This window comes from Aythya marila (assembly GCF_965140915.1).
Source record: "Aythya marila genome assembly, chromosome: 4".
In the NCBI taxonomy this organism is placed as follows: domain Eukaryota; kingdom Metazoa; phylum Chordata; class Aves; order Anseriformes; family Anatidae; genus Aythya; species Aythya marila.
This window is the reverse complement of record NC_139045.1, coordinates 65711044-65732502: the sequence shown is the minus strand read 5'-3', so window position 1 is coordinate 65732502 and position 21459 is coordinate 65711044. Positions and strand designations below refer to the sequence as shown.

The following is a 21459-nucleotide window of genomic DNA, read 5'->3' as shown; positions in this document are numbered from 1 at the left end:
CACTAGAGATGGGGTGTTCATCCACTCATTATCCTGTGATTCCCAGTGTTTTCACTTCTGGTATCCTGCTGAGCAGGCAGCTTTCAGAGACAAAATTCCTGAAGGATGCGCCGTCTCCAGCTGGATCAGTGTAGTCTATTAAGGTTCTTTGAGCAAGCAACTTTTTTTTTTTTTTTGTCAAGGTTTGCCCTTGATGAAAGGTTAACTGCAATGCTAGTGGCACAGGAATAGCCAGAGCCCATTTGTACTTTTGTTTTCAAACAGTTTAAAGGCAAGAAACCTCCTGCGACTGCCAATGGGATCACGGGAAAAGTGAGAACATTAAACAACCAACCGAAGAAACCTGAGTCAGTGTCCTGTGTGAAGCGCACAGCGTCCAGTAAGTATATCTCCTCACTGGTGCCACCGTGAATGCAGTTTTGAGGATACCCAAGGCAGCTGTCTTCTTGGCAAATGATAAAGAACCACTATGGTGGTTTTTTTTTCAGTCTGAGAGACTAGGCAGGAGATGTCTACCAAGGTTTTGAATAGGAGATAGCATGTACATTGGTAACTCAATGTTACTCCAGCCATGCCTTGAGATAAAAGGTTGTGATGTGCAGAATGATAAATATGAAATGTGGCCCTGTGGCTGCCAAAAGTCATGAGAGCAGAAGGAAAAAAATAATCAGTAATGATTCTTCATTTGAGGCAGAGGGTAATTCTGTATTTCTGCTTAAGAGCGGGATGAGAAGCTAGGAAATGCGTTAGAACATTATATTGTTCATAAGCAGATTTACTCTTATCTTTAATGAAAAAGAAAAAGGTACAACAAAATAATGAAGATAACTATAAAGCTCAAAAGCTTCCTTAGATGAGATTTCAATCCATAAACAGCAAATTCAGAATGTGGATTCTTCTGGGCAGGTAGATTGCCTGTAGGTAATATCCTGAGATGCTCAGTAAAGGAATTTTGTAGAAAGAAAGGAATTTATGAGGAGAAACTTGTCTAATTTCCAATACTATAATTTTTAGCAATTAAAAACAAGCCTAACAAGGATAGTTTTCCTTAAAGAAGAAGAGACAAGAAAAGAGTTATAATTTTTAAGATATAGATTCCAAAATTTGGCTTCTGCTAATGAAGGAATGAACATGGCTTTTTCAGCCCATGGTAATTTTTTAAGAAGTCGTGGATTTGACTGGAACATGGGAAAGTTGGGTTAGACTTTAGGAAAAAGAAAAAAAAAAGTGTCATTCTAACTGCACAGGTCAATTTGTACTGGAATAGGTTGTTGTAGTAAAGGCATCTCAGATGCTAAAGACCAATTAAAACTGGTTAGACAACTGTTGGTCAGGAATGGGTTAGGTGAATTTGACTGCCTTCAAATATGCAGACTAACTGATCTGTGTGGTGACCTATTTCCTTTGAGTCTACAGCTGGAGCACAGGTATAGAAGTGGCTGTGAAATAAATTAGAACACATATATGTGAGCCAGGAAAAGAAAGCATTTGTGTGGAAAATTATAAAATCAAATAAAATAAAGAAGAAAGAAAGCTCTAAAGTAACATTGTGTTCTGTTCAGTCAGATGAGAAAAGGTGTGTGTTGTAGGTACTTGAAATAGAAATGGAAAATAGGTAAAAATGGCAACCAAGAAGTTTTTCCTTTGACCACTTTCAATTAAAAATCAAGGCTTCAGAGATAAAGAGAAGCCTCCTTTTCTTTCTCTGAACTACAGAGAACGGCAAGGCCATTAAAAAAAAAAAAAAAAAAAAATGATGTGGTATTTCTCATCTTTCACGTAGAAACCTAGAGAACTAACTATGTGTCCCATAGCATTTCTGTAGCTGTGCTTCAGAGCTCATTAGGAATCACAGACCTTCAGAAAAAGCCAGTGGAAGAGTGGCATTAAACCAGTTTCATGAAGTGCTTCTTGTGATGTTCAGACCTAGGGCACAGTTTGGGGTTTTACTGTTAATTTAAGCAAGTCACTGAGGCAGTGGACTGCCTGAACAGCTAAGGAAGCATCTGTACAAAAACATCTATGGTACAAAAGCCTGATTAACCCAAAGTTAAATTGAGAAAACTAAAGGTTTTTTGTGTGTCCCATTTTAAACTGTGATCAAAATTTGAACGGGAGCAGGCAGGAACCAACTGGATCAAATAAATCACTGCCATTTAATATGTACAGATGCAGAGCAGTACAAATATGGCAAGAATCGTGTGGAGGCAGATGCAAAAAGGTTACAGAGCAAAGAGGAGGAACTACTAAAGAAGAAGGAAGCGCTGCGGAATAGGCTGGCCCAGCTCCGAAAAGAAAGAAAAGATCTACGCGCTGCCATTGAAGTCAATGCTGGTATGAGGTGCCTTATTGTGCTGAATCCTGCCCACAGTATGTTTAATTTCCCAGCCTTGCATTGTGTGATGAAGGTGTGGCAGTACATGAGGTTTGGCCTTGATGTTAAACTATACTCTATAATGTCTATATTTGTTTGACTTTGATGTTAAACTATACTCTGTAATATCTATATTTGCTTTTTATACATATATACATACATGATGTATGAATATATGTGTGCATTTATATGAATTGATGTGTATATATATATACATATATATGTATACCTGTGAGCTAACAGTGATGGGGACTTAAGCAGAACAGAGGAATAATTTTATTGTGACTAGCTAATTATACTTTCATGACATGGGAGAATAACAAAACAAATACTGATTTGCAACTAGATTAGAAATCTTGGGAAGCAACCTGAAAGAAAACATTTGGTTTCTGTTACTAGATTTTTACATGGAAAAATGCTTTTTGCAAAATATGCAACATTTTTGTGAAGTCATTGATGTTTTGAACTCTTGTTCTTTACTTTGTTAAAAAGAAAATAATTTTTGAAAGTGTCAGTTTAAGCTCATTGTTGACATAACATTTCTGTGGATGACAGGCAGGAAGACCCAAGTAATTCTTGAAGACAAGTTAAAGAAGCTGGAAGAGGAATGTAAAGCAAAGGAGGCTGAGCGTGTAAACCTGGAGCTAGAACTCACTGAGGTGAAGGAGAGCCTTAAGAAAGCCTTGGCTGGTGGCATCACACTGGGCTTAGCTATTGAGCCCAAGTCAGGAACATCAAGCCCACAGGTATGCTAATCCACTGGATATGCAAACCCCAGTACCATGGCTTAGAACGGCTCCAGTAAAATGGATGTGAAATGAGAGTTTTCGTGTAGAGAGAAGTGTACTTTCTAGAGCAATGGGAGCAGGAAAACATGGGAATCACAGGTAATATGTATGTAGTATGTGTGTAGCTATTATTTGTGTTATGATAAGGCACAAAAATTGATGCCTCATTGTCCTCAATAGTTTGCAAGAGCATAAACTGAGACATTGCTCCATCCCAAAGGAAGTTTTAAATACACCAAATCATCATGCAGTGGCTGAGACCTGCTTGTTTTGGTCCCACTGTCACCCTTTGCAATGGCTCACACGTTCTTGATGGAGCGTGGCAACCTTGCTCATGCTATTGAGCTGTGCCAGAAGCAGCTGGGTAGCTGTATTAGAGATATCTAAGAGAGATGTCAGTTCCTCCCTATGACCTATTGTTATTTTATGACAGAAAATGAACTTTAATTTTCATCACAGAACACAGAATTTGTATTTTTTTTATTTCTAATATTGTTCTAGCATGTTCTAGCCCCATTTTCATTTATTCAACGTTATCGTGAGTATGATTTCTTTAAAAATAGTTTCTGTATTTCTAAGTCTAGATGAATAATACTGCCTCTGTGATTATTTGGAGGAAACTCAAGGTAGGGTTTTCACTCTTTATTAGTCTCCAATTTTCAAGCATCGAACTTTGGAAAACTCTCCAATCTCCAGTTGTGATACCAGTGATACCGAGTGCTCAATACCTGTGAACAGTGCAGCAGCTCTGAAGCGACCTCCTTCATCAAATAATTCTCCATGTCGAGGTCATGTACTTCGAAAAGCAAAGGTGAGAAGATGTGTAGCTTTCTTTCTCTGTCCTTCTTCTTACTTTTTTTTTTAAAAAAAAAAAAAAAAAGTCTTATTTGCATGTAGAGGGACAGAGGTAGAGAGAGGGAAAGATAGGTTCCTTCTGCTTCTGTTGGTAAAATTTATGTTTAAGAAGAGACTGTACAATATCTAGATTATCTGTATTACTTTATAAATACTGCATGCTTGCCCTCCAGTCAGGGTTGGTTTCACGGAATTGTTTATGGAAGAATTGATAAGTACTTTGACAGACAGATTTAGTTCTACTTCCCTCTCTTTCCCTGTTTTTCTCTGCTCCTTTATAAATTTAATTTGCAAGGTAAGTGGTCTGTGGTGTAAACAGTCCATCCAAAATCCACTAAGTTATACTAACCAGTATAGCTGAAAAGTGGCTGAAAAGTTATAGTAAGTGTTCTGATACAACACATTTTCAGGTTTGGTATTTGCCAGCTGACACAGAACAGAATGGTTCTGCATTACAGTTATTGAAAGTGCATTACGCAATTTAACTACTCTTAATGTACATTTCAAGTAGAAATTAATTTAATGTAATCTCACAAGACAAGCTGAAATTTGCATTCGTGTTGTATTGTTACAAGTTTTTTTCCATTTTTGTGCTTTACGTTCAATGAGATTTGCATGACCGTTCTAGTGGGCTGAATTTGCCAGCAACATAAGCACGTGGGCAGCATATAACCAAGGGTGACAGTAATAGCACTGCCCCGAGCTGTTGTTGATTTAGTAATTCACTGCTAATTGTAATTATAAACAATAATAATCTTAGACATCTGTCTTCTTAGTAGACGCTTTCTGTTCTCAAAATAATAAAATACTCCGCAAAATAGGGATTTTTTAAGTAACTTTCCTTAAAAGCATTTACAGTCTTCATTGATAACACACATTTACAGTGATAAATCTGTCAGGCATAAGCCTGGCACCTAAATGTACTAGATTATAAAACATCATCAGCTCACCAAATGATTTGATTTTATGACACATCCCAGTTTCTCCCTGTGTCTCTCCCAGTCCCCGTTAAGCTCCCTACATTGCCCAAGCCATGAATTAATTCTCGTGCTGTACCTTAAGTGAGCACTTTCCCACCCACCTTTCTCCCTCTTTTTCATGGGCATCAATGGCCTTTTCTGTCATTTAAGTCAGATAACAATAATTAAACTGGGAGTAATTAGTTTCAGTTCTATTTAACTTTGAAGTTTGATGTTTCTGTTTCAAACCTGAAGAAGGATTCAGGTACTCTGAAGTACGCCAATTATACTATAATTTGTCCCAGACAGGTATTATCTCTAACAACACATTTTGTCTTAGATTTGCATGTTAGCTCGGCATTACTGATAAAATATGGTCTAGCAGTTAGAGCACAGTCTTGACAAAAGGGAGCATGGATTTGTTTCAGACGTGCTACAGACTAGACAGGCACATTTAGTCGTTAGAGCTGAAGAAACCTGGGCACTATAAAAACCTGAAAAATTTTGATGTAAAGAATACCTTCCAGATGTAGTTAATTTTTGTGTGCAACTTGCACCATAGAGAATGGTGCATCCTGCTGTGCTGTTTGATATCGCTACACTTTGGATGGCACGATATTTTGGTCAAGTCCTTTTGTAGAGGAATCTTGCATATAAAATCAGGCTAATCTGAAAGGCTATGGAGCTAATAAGTGCATTTCCTACCCTGGGAAAAATAACTCAAAGTATCCAATTCAGCTTTAACAGCTTTTTCCTAAAAACCTCGTGCACTAAATATTAACGGTGAAATTTTGCTGAATTAGACGGTGCAACCCAAGCTGTGCTCAGCCCATTCGCAAGGAGCAGCAGCCAAATCCTGCCATCAGGTATGCATCTACAGCACACCCGCCCTTCAGTGGGAGTTAAATGTGCATATGCGAGGGTGGAATTTGGCTCTCAATTCTTTTGGCCTTTTGCAGTTATGAGTGAGCCCAGGCCTTATAGATGTGGCTAAACAAAGGGAGTCACACGTGAGTATCCCAGAGCAGAACTTACTTGGCTCTTGGTGCATGAATGTCAGTGCAATGTGTGGGAGTGAAGCGGATTTCATGTCCGTGCTAATGCTTGTGTATTCAGCAACTGGCAAATCGCCCACTGTTATGGTTGTATAAGCATTCAAAATGCCTTTTTTTTCCTCCTTTTCCTCTCCACTATGCATTTCAATGCACCGAATGCCTCCCTTCTCACTCCGCCCTTGCACCCAGGATGCTGAGCTTGTCACCAGCCACCCTTTTGTTTGCAGCCACCCTCTTGGCACTGTTGTGCTCAGCAGCCCAGAGCACTGCGCTCTTCTCTGCTGGGGCAGCTGCTGCTGCAGAATGTGTGCACTGTCCAGCCTGCTGTGTTAGAGCTGTGTGGCAGAGTGCTGCCCCCAGGGGGGTGTTCTACTCCAGCAGAAATCTCTCCAGATGCATCACCATGAGAGAGAAATGCAGAGGGAAGTAAGAAGACAGATCTAGGGATAAATCTGAAAGCAGCAACAAGGTGGTTGAGTACTTAGACAAACACTGTACATATGTATGCATACAGTTATCTGGATTTTTTTTTAATTTTCCTCATTTCCTCATCAGTTTTTTGGTTGTTGTTGTTTTTGTTTTAAGAATGTATATTTTTCAGCAGTCAGAATGATTTTTTAACCAATTTTGGTAATCTACTGTGCTGGCAATGGGGACTCTAACTAAAATGTAGAACGTCACAATTTGCATTAGCATTGTGAGTAAAGTAAAATACTCCCAATATCATTGCTGTGCAAGAATAAAGTGATTATTTAAGTGTGTTTCATAGGTCAAGTGACTTTCTAAAATCAAATTTTTATGTGTAGCAAGGAGACTGCAATGATTGCTTCTAATTTGTTTTCAAACTGTTGTATTGGTGAAGGTCAGCAGCTTACATTTTGCTCATGTTTGGGGCTTGGAGAAGAAAATGAGCACTCCTGGTTTCCCAGCTCTCACTCAGTTTGTCAGTGTTGACTTAAACATTCTTTCATTGACTTGAACCATGCTGGAGCAATGGAAACAAAGGAGATGTTCCTTCGGCACCTGCAGAATAAACTGCTGCTTTCAAGGCTTATTTAACACATATTTAAAAAAAAATAAATATCTTCCCTGTTGCTCAGACAAGGACTTCCTTTAGAGGCTTGGCAGCGTAGACTTAGGGAATATATATTTAGCATCCTTTTTCAAAGTAATCTAGAGTTCACCAATCCTGTGTTTTAAGTTTAGGTTTAATTTAATTTAAAGTGTTAACTGAAAAGGGAAAATGCGTTATATCTTAATAAATGGAAAGAAAAAAAAATACCCAAAATTTAAAAAATATTAACCTATTCTATACCTGCTTTATTATTATTTTTTTTCCTCTTATGTTGCTAGAACCAATGACTGTGATTTTAGTGGTGCTTTACTATAGTTGAAGAGGTGTCATGGTCATGCAGCTGTTCAGCCAAACTAATGCTTTTACTGCTTTCAGCAGCAGAAACTGATATTTACATACATAAGTAACAGTTTTCAGCTAGAGCTCTTAAATAGCATGAAATGAGTGTTAAACTCAGGAATTCAGCTTGGGAGCCAACTTAACAGGCTTCCTGCAGAGTATCTCTGCAGAGTCGATGGGTGGGAGAGGAATTTGTAGACCCCGGTTCCTGGCTAGGAACAGCTGTGGAATTGCTCCACAGAGATTACTTCAGCAAGAGGCCAGCTCCTTTGGCACTTCATTATTTCCTGATCTCTGTACGGATGTGTTTAAGGGAGCTGGTACATCATGCATGTCCTAGGCTTGGCCCATCCTTCTTCACATCTTCTCTTCTGATGTAATATTAGGAAGTACTGTAGATATCACCCAAGTCAATAGCAACAAGTTTCCTTAGATGAGGTGTTTAGCTATAGCAAACTCATTGCGACTTTTCACTTCTGTGGCAGAAGAAATGGCAATCATGATACCTTTATCTGAAATACATGGGTGAAAGCATTATAGATCACATGCGTTGCTGTGGATGGTAGGTGTCATTATCTGCAGTTAACAGGCAGAGAAACTGAGGGATGGAAAAGAAAAGGGATTTCTTAAATTTAATGAGCAATAGGTCAACTTGGATTCTGTATATGGGAAATGAAGACAGTGTTACCTAACTTTACGCTGCCTGTAAGCATCTCTTTTTAGCCATAATGTGTGCTTACCAAGAATTTTACAGTAAAAAATGGAAGAGTACGTAAGACTAAAATGACTTGGTGTCAGCTATGAGATATTGAGTGCTTACTTCTCTCTCACATATGTAATTTAGAAAGCCCTAGAAAGTACTAGAAAAAAGTTGCCATATGTAGTCGCAGAGGGGTGGAGGCTGTGCACAGACCGTATCAGGACATACTTGTTAACATTCTCTAACTAATCTGTGGGCAGATGGCTGGATCCAGTAGTCAGTGGAAATACTGTTACTGACCTCAGCTGGTTTTGGCTTAGCAGATCTGATGACATCAGTGAAATATTTTGATTTCTCTAACATTTTCCATATCTTTCTTTCCCCCTTCCAGGAATGGGAGATGAAAAATGGAACATAAGTATAGCAAAACCACTCACTTTCCATAAAGGCCTTACCTATTATGGACCAAGACATAGGCTGCAAAAGACTCATCTAAAAAGTGGTATCAAGTGATACACCATAAGAGGTTTTTATAATTCTGTTAAGTTAATGGTAGCTTGGCGCTAATTTGCCTGTATTCCCTCTACTGTATTGCTATGTAACTACGTGTGCCCCTTTTTATTACATGTAATTCTTCATTTCCACCTTCATTGGTAACGAAAATGAAAATCAAAAAGCAAACCAACCATAGTACGTAAAAAGAGGCATATAGTTGCAATTGAAAGTTTACTTTGCTGAAACAGTATAGAGCAGCAATGTTAATTACATTGCATCAGATGACCTGAACAGCTCTGAAGATAAGTGCGTTCTTTAAGAATGATGTGAAATCATTTCAGGTATGTGCTCTTGCAGGTAATACTGCCTTGAAGAACTCTGCTTGCCACAGAAGTTGCTGAGCCAAGGTTTGCTCATTAGCAGTCACACTGCTGTCCATGTGGCAAAAGAAAACTGAAGAAATGTGTTCACAGGGTCATTCATGACCTTCTTGAACCGAGAAGTCAGGAGCTCTTCATTACCACTGGCCTCAGTGGCAGTGCGAAACAGTGGAATGACACAACTTAGCTGTGAAGAGTTCTCTGATACTTTTTAAGACAGTCACTTTTGTCATTGGGAGATAAAAAGCTGCCATGCTTTGAAGAAAAAAAAAAAAAAAAAAAGCATTTTAGTACATTCTCTTTATTCTGAAGCACCAGTCATTTTCAAAGGTCATGTTGTCAAGCAATGATTTGTTCCTGACTTTTTAAAATGGCAAACAGGTATTTTTAGATATTACTTCTTTTCTATACTTTTTGAAAAAGAAAAATGATTGAAATTAATCAACAGATAATGGCAACTCAGAATAGCTTATGTGGTCAGTTTTGTTTTGTTTTTTAAATAATATAGTATTGTTAAACTTGAGTTATAGAACACTGCTGTACTTAGTTTCCTTCGTCTTTTCAGACCTCAGCTATTATTTTTGAGGAAGATGAGACTGAAAGGATGATAATTTTAAGGCTCTTTTTATAAATCTTTTTACAAGGAATTGGGGATTTTTTCAGACAGGAGTCCATTTCTGTTTACTAGGAAATTGTGTCTTGCATTTTAGTCTGTAAAATTGTAGATACCTGTTCTTCTTTGTCTCTATGTCACTCCTGCAAAGTTATGTGCAGTAAAATGCCAGCTGAAGTCCTTTAAAATCTCAAGATTGGCTTAAAAAAATCAGGAGAGAGAAAAAAATATATAATAAGTTGGGTTCTTTTAATTTATTCTTTTTTTTTTTTTTTTAAAGCCTTTGGAGAGCTTTCAATCACATTCTCATGATTTTTCTCCTCAACTATGAGGATTAGAAAATTAATTAAAAAAATTAAAATACTACTCATATTTTAAGATAATCAGAGATGTTAGTGCTGGAATCTGTACTTAAGACTTGCAAGTAGAATCACAGAAGCTGGCAACACAGTAGTTATCAGGGATCAAATCCTGTTACGGTCCAGAGGTCCCGTTAAGGACACCAAAGGACTTCCTGAAGGAACTGTTAGGATTGGCAAGCCCAGAGCCCCAGCACAGAGCTAGCAGAAAGACCCAGCACTTAGCAGCTCCCACAAATCAGGTGTATGCCAAGTGGTTTTGAAAAGCGTGTCCATAATGGTGCACACAGAAGTGCTAAATCCTGTTCCCAAATGTGCCAGGCATCACATTGACCCTTAGCAGAGGAGAAATGGGGTCCTAGATTGGAAAAGGCTCTTTGCTTCCTGGGACTGTGCATTGTACAAAGTGCCACAGGAATGCAAATACTATAGGGAAGCAAGTGTCAGTGTGTTTTTCATCAAAAACAGGATTTTTTTTATATTATTTTCAGTCATCTGCTTACTTATTACTGTAAGTGGAGGGCACTTTCTATGCTGTATGACTATGGACTAAACATTACCAAGTTCCCATAAACAACAGCAGAAACAAATTTGAAGCAAAAGTAAGTTCATTTAGGCTTTTTATTTCAAATTAAGTTATTTATTTGTATATTTCAATAAATATTTAATTTATATCTGTACATATTTATGATGCAAATTAGGCTTCTAGTAAACATTTGCAAGGATGTAACAGTTGCCATTAAGAAGTGGTCCCGCATAAAGTAATGCAGAGTAATCGAAAGCCAAATTCCTTTGAGTGAGACTTATTTACCTAATATTAATATTGTATCTTCCATCCCCTTTTGCCCATCCTCCTGCAGAGGCTCCTTAAAGCCACTTCCCCACCCTATACTGTATAATTGCGTGTCTCTAATGGTAACATTGCAATTAGCCTTAGTGACATGTCTATTCTTTGTAATGGCCAATGTTTTCAAAGGAGGAAACAAATAAATAAAAACCCACTAGAAATAATCTCTCAATGGACCACATTCAGTGCTGTGAAATGTTCCTTTTTCTTTTTTAATAGTACTGTTGCTGTGCAATTTTTATAAAAAGCAACAGAGCTTGTATTTTCAATGTTTTCAGGATTTCAGGGTCACCAGGCAATCAGTAATAGAGCAGTATGACTTTTTTAAAATGAAATGTATTGTATTTTAAACCATTGCATTTCTATGTCTTTTGAGAAAATGTTACACTTCTGCTTCCTCAACAAACTCCTGTTACTATACCAGGTGCTTTTTTATTTTTTTTTTAATGGGTGATGCTTTTTTAAAAAACAGATCATAATCTTAGGGGATCAAATTTTTTTTTTTTTTAATGAGATGATTGTGGCAATTTGAATTTTGAAATGGAGAATACTTAATTTAGTATCTTATTTTTTTCATTTATGACACTTTCAAACTAATTGGCCCATGCTGTATGTTGTAAGATAATGTTCTCATATTAAGAATGTAATTATTTCCTTATTGTATTTTTTAAAAAACAAAATCATATTTAAAAATTTCTGTGAAAAAAGCATGAAAGAAACATGAAAAAAGTTTTTGTTTTATTTTTGTTATTGGATTGCCCATTATAATTGACTGTAAATATATTCTTTCTACTGTATTTCTCAATGTATTTAATATTTTTGGCACACATTCATGGAAACTTCTGTAAAAAAAAAAAAGTCCAAAACAGACCCTCCTATACATGTGTGTCTTAGTAGCTTCAACTAACTTCATGCCTTTCTAGTTTATTCTTCAGGAAGTCTTGCAGAGTGTGAAAAAAGACTGGCACCTGGTAGGTGCGACAGATACAAGACCATTATTAATAAAGTTACCTGTCATAAATAAAAGAAGTATTTGCATTGTTGTTTCCTGTTATTTAAAAAAAAAAAAAAAAAGGTATATAAAAGTGTATATAGTATATAAAGTATATATATTTCTTTATGTCACTTTTTTTTGTATCACATTAAAATGTACATTTTTTCTTCAACTTGAATACACTATATCTAAAAGAGAGCCCAGCAATGGAAAACAGCAGTTCAGTGCATTTAGCACTCAAAGCAGAAGGCACTGCTTATCTATTGTCACTATTTGCTTAGATGTCAAACCAATTAATAAATAACATAGTGTACATTTTTATGTACAGTGATAAAAATTACCCCAGAGAAATTAAAGTAGATCAAAATCAGACTGCACTAATTATCAGGCAAGATAACTGTGATTATAGCAATTCCTTATAGATGACTGAAAGAAGAGATTGCATAATGATGTGCCATAAGTATTCCTTGTTGCTTTCCCTAGATTTAGCTCTCACCACCACCACCACACTAAAGTTATTACTGAATGTCAAGTTTAAGTAGAAAATACATTTCATCTTACTAAATTCATGGAAGCAGCCTAATTGGTTTCCTTTCTGTACTCACAACCTCCTTGATCTTAGGAGAAAAAGATGGCCAGCGTATGTAAAACATGTCATTGTGATATGACTAAGAAGAATTGTGTCACAAGTAGACACAGCTTTTTGTCTACTTAATCAAGGCTTGTAATATTTCACTACTCTTCATGCAATTAAAAAGTCTTCCACCTCAAAAGCAAAGCAAACTATTAACATTTCTCTAGAGAAAGTAAGAATGTTTGTAGGAAATATATATACACTACATATATACAATTATATATAACAGATATATTATATATAATATAATAATTATATTATATAACAATATAATTAATTATACAAATCAATTATATAAAAATTGTATACAATTGTATATACATATTTTATATAAAATATATTTATTTAGAATAGTTGTAATATATACTGTTATTACAGTATAATAATATATAAGCAAAAATTAGAAAATGAATATCTTAATTTACTTAGACTCATGGCCTAAAAATGCCTTATAAATGAACTTAATGGTGTTTTTATTTAAACTAAATTTAATATTGTGTCTGCATACCAAAGGCATCCAATGATGTGAAAGACCTCACCAACACCTTAGCTTACTCCATTGAGGCACCAAAATTATAACTATTGCAGTGCTTTAATGCTAGATTCTTTATCACCCCTGTGACCTTTTCTAAAAAAACAAAAACAAAAACAAGTTGTCTGAAAGTTGAGAATCACCAGGCATCCCTTTTACACTGGGATGTCATTAGTCATGAAGTGCTAAGAGGTCTGTGAGGCTTCTAGGAAAATAACATATTCTGCTTGAATTTTTCAGTACACTTTTGACAAGGTCCATCACAAAGGAATCTTAAATAGCTACTGGATAAAAGGTAAAAGCTTAGTAGGATAAATAACTGGTTGCTAAAAAAAAAAAAAAAAAAAAAAAAAAGGAAAGAAAGAACAAAAAAATCACAAATTCTTTTTTTCCAGTGGCCCTGAGCCTTAGGATACCACAGGGCTGGGGTCTGGGGCTTGTGCATATCAGAATATTCAGAACTAACTGAAAAAAAATAGAAGTGAGATGAAAAAAAGTCTGTTACTGTTTCAGGATATTAACACTAAAATCCAACTACAAGGATTTGCAGAAACTTCACCAGTGATTAAAATGTCAGAAGAAATACAATGTCAATAAATGTAGAAAGAACTGCCAAAGATAAGAAAAGATAAACAATTCCGCAAAATAATCCAGATGTAATTATGAGTGCTGACATAGCTCTGACTACACTCAAAGATGATCATGGATCATAGTTAGGTCAAAGAAAATATCCATGTATTGCATAGTAACAATGATAATAACGATAACAAAACAACCAGCAAATACCCTGTGGTTTAAAACACAGCACAAAATTCCAGACCCTGCCTGGTTGAGACATACGTAATATCACAACACATGCTGTCAGCAGCAAAACATCTTCAGCTGTAGCAATATGTCATCCAGGCACCACACGTCCCCATGACAAAGATGAAGATAACACTCAAACAACTGCTGTGCACCAGAACTTGTGCAAAGTGGTAAATACTCTGATAGCTCCACTGACTTCTTTAGGACCCATAAAACTTCATCCAAAGTCTGGACACTGAATGGCATAAATAGATAGGCTGGTGATGGTACAAAAGCAAGAGAGACCCCTCCATACAGGGAAAAATATTGATATTAAAATGAAATCCAAAGGGGGAAAAAGATAAGGGTTTCTTCTGAAGAAAGAAGTCTGAAGGAGGGTGAGGAATATGTTAGAAAGTTAAAAAAAAAAAAAATCACTACCAGAAAGAGAATGTGACTAGGGAATGAAATAGTCTGTGTCACCAATAGTACAAACTCTCAGGGTACCAAAATTAATGGGGCAGGTTCAAAACAACACAGAGGTACTTTCCCTCACTGTGTGATTCAGCTGTGGAATTAATTGCCACAATGTTATGGATGCTAAAAGCTTATACAGGCCCATAACGATAAAGAAAATTCATGGCAGAGAAGAATTACTTAAGGCTATTTGACACAAAGCTACCACAAAGCTACCAGCTCTGCTGCAGAGAGGTCCAGCTCCACAGTAAATGGAAGCTGGAAGCACGCACTGGGTAAGTATTGTATGCTTCCTCCTCTTCCCCTGACATATTCGTATTGATAAATGACGCTGGTTTCTCTCAGAAATGACTTATTTAATTTTTCCAACCACTAGTTACAAAAACATTCTTTCCTATAAAATAATGTATCATATTCTTTTCAATTTGATTTTTAATGCAAACATCTGTCTCAAGATCAAGACAATGCAACATTATTGCTTCAGATATTAGATAATTGAAATAATTAGAGGAAAGATATTCCTCTTCAATGAGCTCTCCTGATGACGGGGAAATAATTTTCCTATTAGATTTTGCTTCACACAGGCTCAAGTTAAACATAAATGAAAAGTTTCATTCTTGGTTTCATTAATTTTTCAAGAGACTGATAACTGCTGTCACTGAATTATTGATTGGAATTACTACTTTTTTAACTTTTTTTTTTTTTTTTTTTTAGCACATACTACTATTTTTTTATTTTTATTTTTTAGGTCAGCTTATGGTATGATGCTGTAATGATGAAATGCTGAGAAAGGACCCTTTTATCATGTTAAAAATATACTGAGCAGCATTTGCAGCATTTTGCATCATCTTTTGAAAACCATGAAGGTCAGAGTACAGTAACATTTTCACCACAGCAGCTGGAATCATATAAAAGCAAAGTATCTTTTAAGGCATAAATCACAAAAATTAAAAAAATAAAAAAAAAGTCTCTTAATGGAAAACAGGAAAAAATATTGGCTGATGTTTATGACTCAGAAGTTTTATTACAGAGACATAATCCATGATGATGTTGAAACCAACTAGACTTCAAAATAACACAGCAATTAATATGGCTTTGAGGAGGACAGCAAAGAAAACAGAAATGAAGCGATTATCTTATCCTTTTTTTCCATCGAAATTGGTAAAGTAGCCCTTTAGGTTAAATGTTGGCAAGTTTCTTGAGGTGGGTTATTTCCAGGAGCATCTTGTCTCCCTGTTCTCACTTCTGTCCTTCCAAAGCAGAAGCTTTCCTCTGAAAGAGCTTGTGGAACATCATTAAAAATAAGAGGGTTTAGGGTTTCTTTTGGTTTTGTTTTTATTTATATCAGAGCATGAAATTTGGAAAATGAAACAGTCACTTGAGATTCAACAGGCCACATTTTTTTAGTGACAGATTGCAGTTTAAAGTCTCAGCTAGCCACAATACAGGATTAGAGAAATTGAAATGACAATCATTAAAATGTCTTCAAGCTGAGGCACTCAAGAAGGGAAAGCCTCAAGCTCATTTCTGAACCCAGCCTTACATTTAGCAGGATGTGCCATGGGGTAGGATCCCATTCCCCATCCTGCATGGCTCCTCTAACTGCTTTGTCTTTTGGCCGTGACCATCTGAAAGTGTTAAACTAGGGCAGAACATTCACACTAAGAATATTAAGTCTGAATTTATATTTTGAATTTTTTTTTTCCCTTTCAGTTGTTTCTTTGGTTTTTATTTTACCAGCTTCAGGATTTCACTAGAACAGCCAATCTGCACAGCAGCAACCACCTATCAGCAAAACCAAAACTGTATTATAGCAGTAAATCTGAGCTAAGTCTGAGCAGTCTGTCCAAGTTTTAAACCAGGAAGGAATTTCCATATTGCATGGCTGCGCAGAATATTCTGGCCTTAAAAGTACAGTGACTTTAGCAAAGAAAGACAGTTCTTGCTAGGATCAGTCACAAAAGAGCACTTTGAGAGCTGGGGCAAAATCCTTGCAGACAGCTGGCTCAAGGACAGGTTTGGATTTGCAGACCCTTCAATTTTGTAAGGAGGATGCAGCTCCTACATAGCACAGGCAGGAAGTGAGTGGGATAAAGAAAAGCCAATACAGGTAATAAAGAAAAAATGAGTAAATAAGGAGTAAGTAGTGTGTGAAAATGCCAAAGAAAACAGAAAAGATCCGAACAAAGACACAGGAAGGTCAGAAGAACACACAGCTTTGTTCTATTTATGGCTGTTTATTGCAGGGAGATCAAGGTTAAAACCTGCTGAATTCTTTCATTCTTAAGCTAGACAGAAATTTTCGGCCTTTGATTCAGCAGCATTCTGGGAGAACATTTACTTTTCTTTGGCTGTAATTGCATGGCTTCCCTCTCACCACAGAGTGTCACCCTCACACCAGTTATACCGCAGCTCAACTCCACTAGGGGAAGAGGCAAAAAGGCAACGTCCTGTAATGATGTGCAGGAGGAGGAGATGAGGCTTTGCTGCAGCCTTACCGTACAAGTTTGCTGCTAATGACTTACAAACCAAAAGCCCACAGACTCTGAGGACTGCTTAAGCCGTTTCCCCTCCACAAAACCCATAAGCTGCTTCACAAGAAAACAAAACAACAACAAATAGTTTAGAACCAAATTTTATTAAAGAAAAACCTGTAGTGCAGGTTCTTGGGACAAATGCATACCTTTGGATGCAGTGGAGTACACAGGTATGTATACAGTAGTTTGCCTGCTACATGTTTGGAAGCTGAAAGAGACTGTGATCAACTGTTCTGCACAGTTCATCATCATCATTAAAAGTTGCCAAAAACTTGGTTGTGGACCACTAACAGATACTTGGTTATGTGTGTGCACTACATATTGCACAAGACTTTTGATTAAGCTATTAATTGTGCAATTGAATCACAGTTAAGTGTTACATCAAGCATATTCAAACATATATTTATTTGTTTTTTTCTTCTCAAAAACAGCACGTCACTACAAAACTGCCATTAAATGTTACATATTTACAAAAATATACAAATAACACTTTTCCCCATTTATGACAATGCACCAGTTATGGATTAATCTTGTTCTTCCCTTAAGTCCTGATACCGTATACAAAGAAACCCAGCCAAAGTCAAGGTTTCCCGAAAGAAAAAAAAAAAAAAAAAAAAGTAAAATAGGAAAAGTCTAGTTTGGATTTCACATACATTAAAATGTGCAAAGGCAAAAGGAGAGAACAGCACACTTGCGTCTGTTAAAGGTATGGACTACAGCATACTGATTACTACTAAGAGCCTGTACCTGGACTGGAAGAGCCTCTGTATCAGAAATCCATTTAGAAACACAGTGTTAAGCATTTGTTGACCATACTCTAAAAAAGCAGTTGTGATTAGTTCAAAAACTAAGCGTTGCCTTCATTGTAATTAGCTTATGTGCATACAAAATACATGCATGTGAACCATGGGAGTAGGAATTACATGTGAAAATTAGTCACTCACCTGTGTGCATATGGATACAGCAAGACGACAACTGATTTTAGCCTGCAGGTACATTTCAAACTCCCTGTGGATGAACAGCTTTCTTCTGGAACAAAAGGTTTACCTGACAAATTCTGTGAACCTGCATGGCCATAAATTTGGGCAGAATTTGGCCCTGCAAGGCCTAATAAGTAATTCTCCACATGGAACAACAGGGCAGTGAAGACCACTTTGTGAATCTTCACAACTAGCATGTCAAGCCTAGTTCTTACTTTATTGGCTTTTCTTTCTTTACCAAGACCTGAAGCTCTAATTAGCCTGAAGATATTATTTGAGCTTGGTTTAACTGTCTTTTTTTCCCCTTTATTCCCACAGGCAATGCCAGCAAATGTATATGATTTGTCCAAGCCAGGGATTTGTCCGAATGAGGGATTTTGGACCCACATGTGTTGGAACAGCCACAGATGCAGTGTAAATAAGACCACATAAATCCTTTACTCTTCAAATGGAAAACTCTCCATTCCAACTCTCACTGTCTCTCAAATCTTTCTCCAATACCAAGTCCAGGGTGAATTGATATTCCTAGTGTAGATTCATAAGCGCAAAGTTATGGTACTATGATACTTTCGTTTAAGTGAAAAAGGGTGATAGCTGATGCCTTCTAACACCACATTTGCAATATACTGGTGTGATATTCTTTAGAACCACCTTCCCTTTTGCAAAAAAACACACCTATGATTAATGGAAGGAGAAATCACAGTAGCTGTACACAATTGTGAATTTAAGTGGTAAGTAAAGCACAAAAGGTGTAAGCTTCCCAAAGCACCCTACCAGCTGATCAAGTTCCCTACCTCTTTCATGCTGCTATTCCTTTGCAATGTTTTCCTTGTATTTTTCTCACTCATACAAAAGAAGATAAAAATGAGTTAATCTTCTTTTGACTTCAAACCAGCTGGCTGGCAGAACCACAATCGGAGAAAAGTAACTCAGAAGAGACTGGGATCAAGAGGGAAGAATTCAAGTGTACTTCTCCATGTGATTAGGTTTTCTCTCCAGAGTCCTCTGCCCTGCAGCAAGTTCATCTCATGCCATACACCCATGAGGAAATGATTCATAACATGTCAGTGACAAATAAAGAAAGAAGCTGTACTCAAATGCCTGGTGTGTATAGAAAATATAAGAACTCTGAGTTCCTAAAACTAAAATTTCTAGACACTTTTTGAGAAAGTCCAGTGTCTAGTGTTTATCTTTAGGAATACTATGCCTACTCACCAACTTCATCTGTCCTCTCTAAATTTTATAAAATTACATGTCATAGAGGGATTCTAGCAAATTACATTTAATCACTATAAATCCAAGACACATAGCTAATCCATAAAATAACTCTTCTCCCTTGCCTCCTAACTCAGTGCCATTCTAAGGAGGAGCACCATAAAGAAACGGCCTGCAATCATCCGAGGTAAGGCTACATTAGAGCTACCTGTGAAGCACACATACATGCATCCTGGCTGCTGGGAAGCAAATGCTTTTCCATCAAGTATGATATTGCTGTGTGCTCTCTAAATTATAAGTAGAAATTAATGCTGATAATTTAGCATTGTCATGTTCCTCGTGCCGCAGCAATTTAGATTCATGGTTGAAAGCCTCTGTATGCAACCAACAAAACTTAATACAATATATGTGTCATTACAAATTAAAAGAAGCTCCAAAGCTTAAGAAAAATATAACATCAAAAACTTGTGGCAAAATCACACACACTGATTATATTGCCTTTCTCCCTGCATTTCCCTGTCCTGTATAATCCTGTGCTCCTCTCCCTCCTGCATCTCTCTTACATACACTTCCTCTCTAGCCTAGGTTCTATCCTACAAAAATAGCTCTGAGTTTTTCAATTACTTCGTCCCCATCATCTTCTGCAAGCTCCCCGACAAGAAGATTCTACCAAACCCATATGGTTACAGCTTAAACTTGCATATTAATGAGCTTAAGAGAGAGTTATTTGCCTCTGCATCCAGGAAAGGTTGCATACAAACATGACAAACCATTCCCAAGACAACTGATCCCTGGTCCTGCTTTTCCCCATAGCAATGGACTCTATCTCGCCTATTCTTCATCTTCAGGTTGTACCATTTTATCTAAAAGGCTATGTAGTATCTTGGTCCTCAGCAACCCAAACTGAAATACATATGCAGCCCAATGGCTGTCAGGACGTCTCTGCCCAACTTTGCTGCTGTCCTTTATTTGCCAGTTTGAAGGGTAGGCAAAGAAATCCAGCCCTTGCTGTGCTCCAGGAGGCTCATGCCAACACCATATCTCCTCCTCATAACCTGAAGTTAGGCAAAAGGGGGTATTTGGGAAATCATGGGTTTAGTTGTCTGCCAATTAAATGTATTTCTTCCAATGAAGAGAGACAGTGAGATCAGGAGAGAAAATGCTGGTTATAGCTTATCACTCCTCCAGGGAGGACAACACTGATCCCAATTTCAGGACGAAGTATCTGCTCTCTGGGTCAAAGAGATGAGAGAAGGGCAGGAATGGCAAAAGGGAAGAGTTCCAGAAAGATTTATAGAAAATGAGAGCCAAAATTTAACATGAAAATATCAAAAGAAGTGAAAGTGGGAAAGAAACAAGAAGAAAATGCAGAGAGACAAAACATAGGGACGTACATCAGCTAAGATAGTACACCAGAGCTGAGAGAAAAGAGAGGGATGGGGAAGAGATGGTGATTCCTCTTGTTAGCATTCAGGACACAGATAGAAACAGAACACAAAGCAAAACAAATGCATGGAAGAAAGAAAAGTGGACTGTAGAGAACTGTTATCAGGAGGAGGAGGCAGGCAAGGCAGAGCAACAGATAGCAGCAATAATGAAACAGAACAGCAGGAGAAAAAAGAGTATGGAGCAAAAACAAGGGAAAACAAAAGAGAATGGAAATTCATATAAATTTTCCTATGTAGTGTCACCAATTACTTATCAAAGAGTTCCAAGCATTAAACAATGCAGGTCACCTCTCTGAAGACCAGCATCTCAAAAGATAAACCAAAAAAAAAAAAAAAGAAAAAAAAAAAGTGCCTTTACCAGCTTTACCAGCAAGCAGAGATAGTAAATTGGGCATTTTACGATGTTTGTGATGATACTCTGTAACTGTAACCATTTAAATATCCTTATGTGTATCTGGTACATACAAATTGTGTATTGAAAAGTTCTCTAGTTTTATCAGTTGTGAATTGCCTACGTGCATGTTACTGCTCTTTGAGATGTACAAATTCTGTGTAGTCCTGCCCATTCATAACACATAACAAGATTGTCTGTCTCAAAAAACATGTGGATACAAGTCTGCTGTTTTTTTCTGTATGAGCTGTCCTCATTAAAAAGCATTGCTTTCACCATTTCAGATAGATTTACTTTCTAAACTCTTTTAACTTAACAAGCAAATGGCGTGAATTAATATATATATACATTTAACGAGAATATGCCAATTCTTGCCCTTTGATCTGCAAGAGCAGACAGTGTCAGACAGAAATGAATGTAAGTACCAAAAGCTGGCTAAAATTAGCAACAAATTACATAGAAATATAAGACATGCTAAGAAATTTACTTGGAAAGCCTGAATTTACCGGTGATCAATAAACTCATTACACCCTTAAAAGTATGTGCATCAAAGGCAACTACTGCTGCATGTATTATTGCTGCACAACAAGGCTTTATGTCCACTGCATTGCAACAAATTGTTATAA

The 21459-nt window shown here is 36.9% G+C and overlaps 1 protein-coding gene across 4 annotated transcripts in view; it reads left to right on the top strand.

Annotated features, from left to right (window-relative positions):
* AFAP1 (actin filament associated protein 1) overlaps nt 1-11863 on the top strand; it is a 117763-nt gene extending 105900 nt beyond the window's left edge. For 2 of the 4 annotated variants that reach the window (XM_082759923.1, XM_082759925.1), the window contains 5 exons: nt 265-379; nt 2170-2334; nt 2930-3120; nt 3812-3973; nt 8537-11863. In XM_082759923.1, the coding sequence (XP_082616049.1) occupies nt 265-379; nt 2170-2334; nt 2930-3120; nt 3812-3973; nt 8537-8563 (660 nt within the window). In that variant the 3' untranslated portion in view covers nt 8564-11863. Of the gene's footprint in view, nt 1-264; nt 380-2169; nt 2335-2929; nt 3121-3811; nt 3974-5779; nt 5843-5935; nt 5987-8536 lie in introns of all 4 variants that reach the window. The other 2 variants (XM_082759922.1, XM_082759924.1) reach the window with 2 other exon arrangements.
* Nucleotides 11864-21459: the final 9596 nt, after the last annotated feature.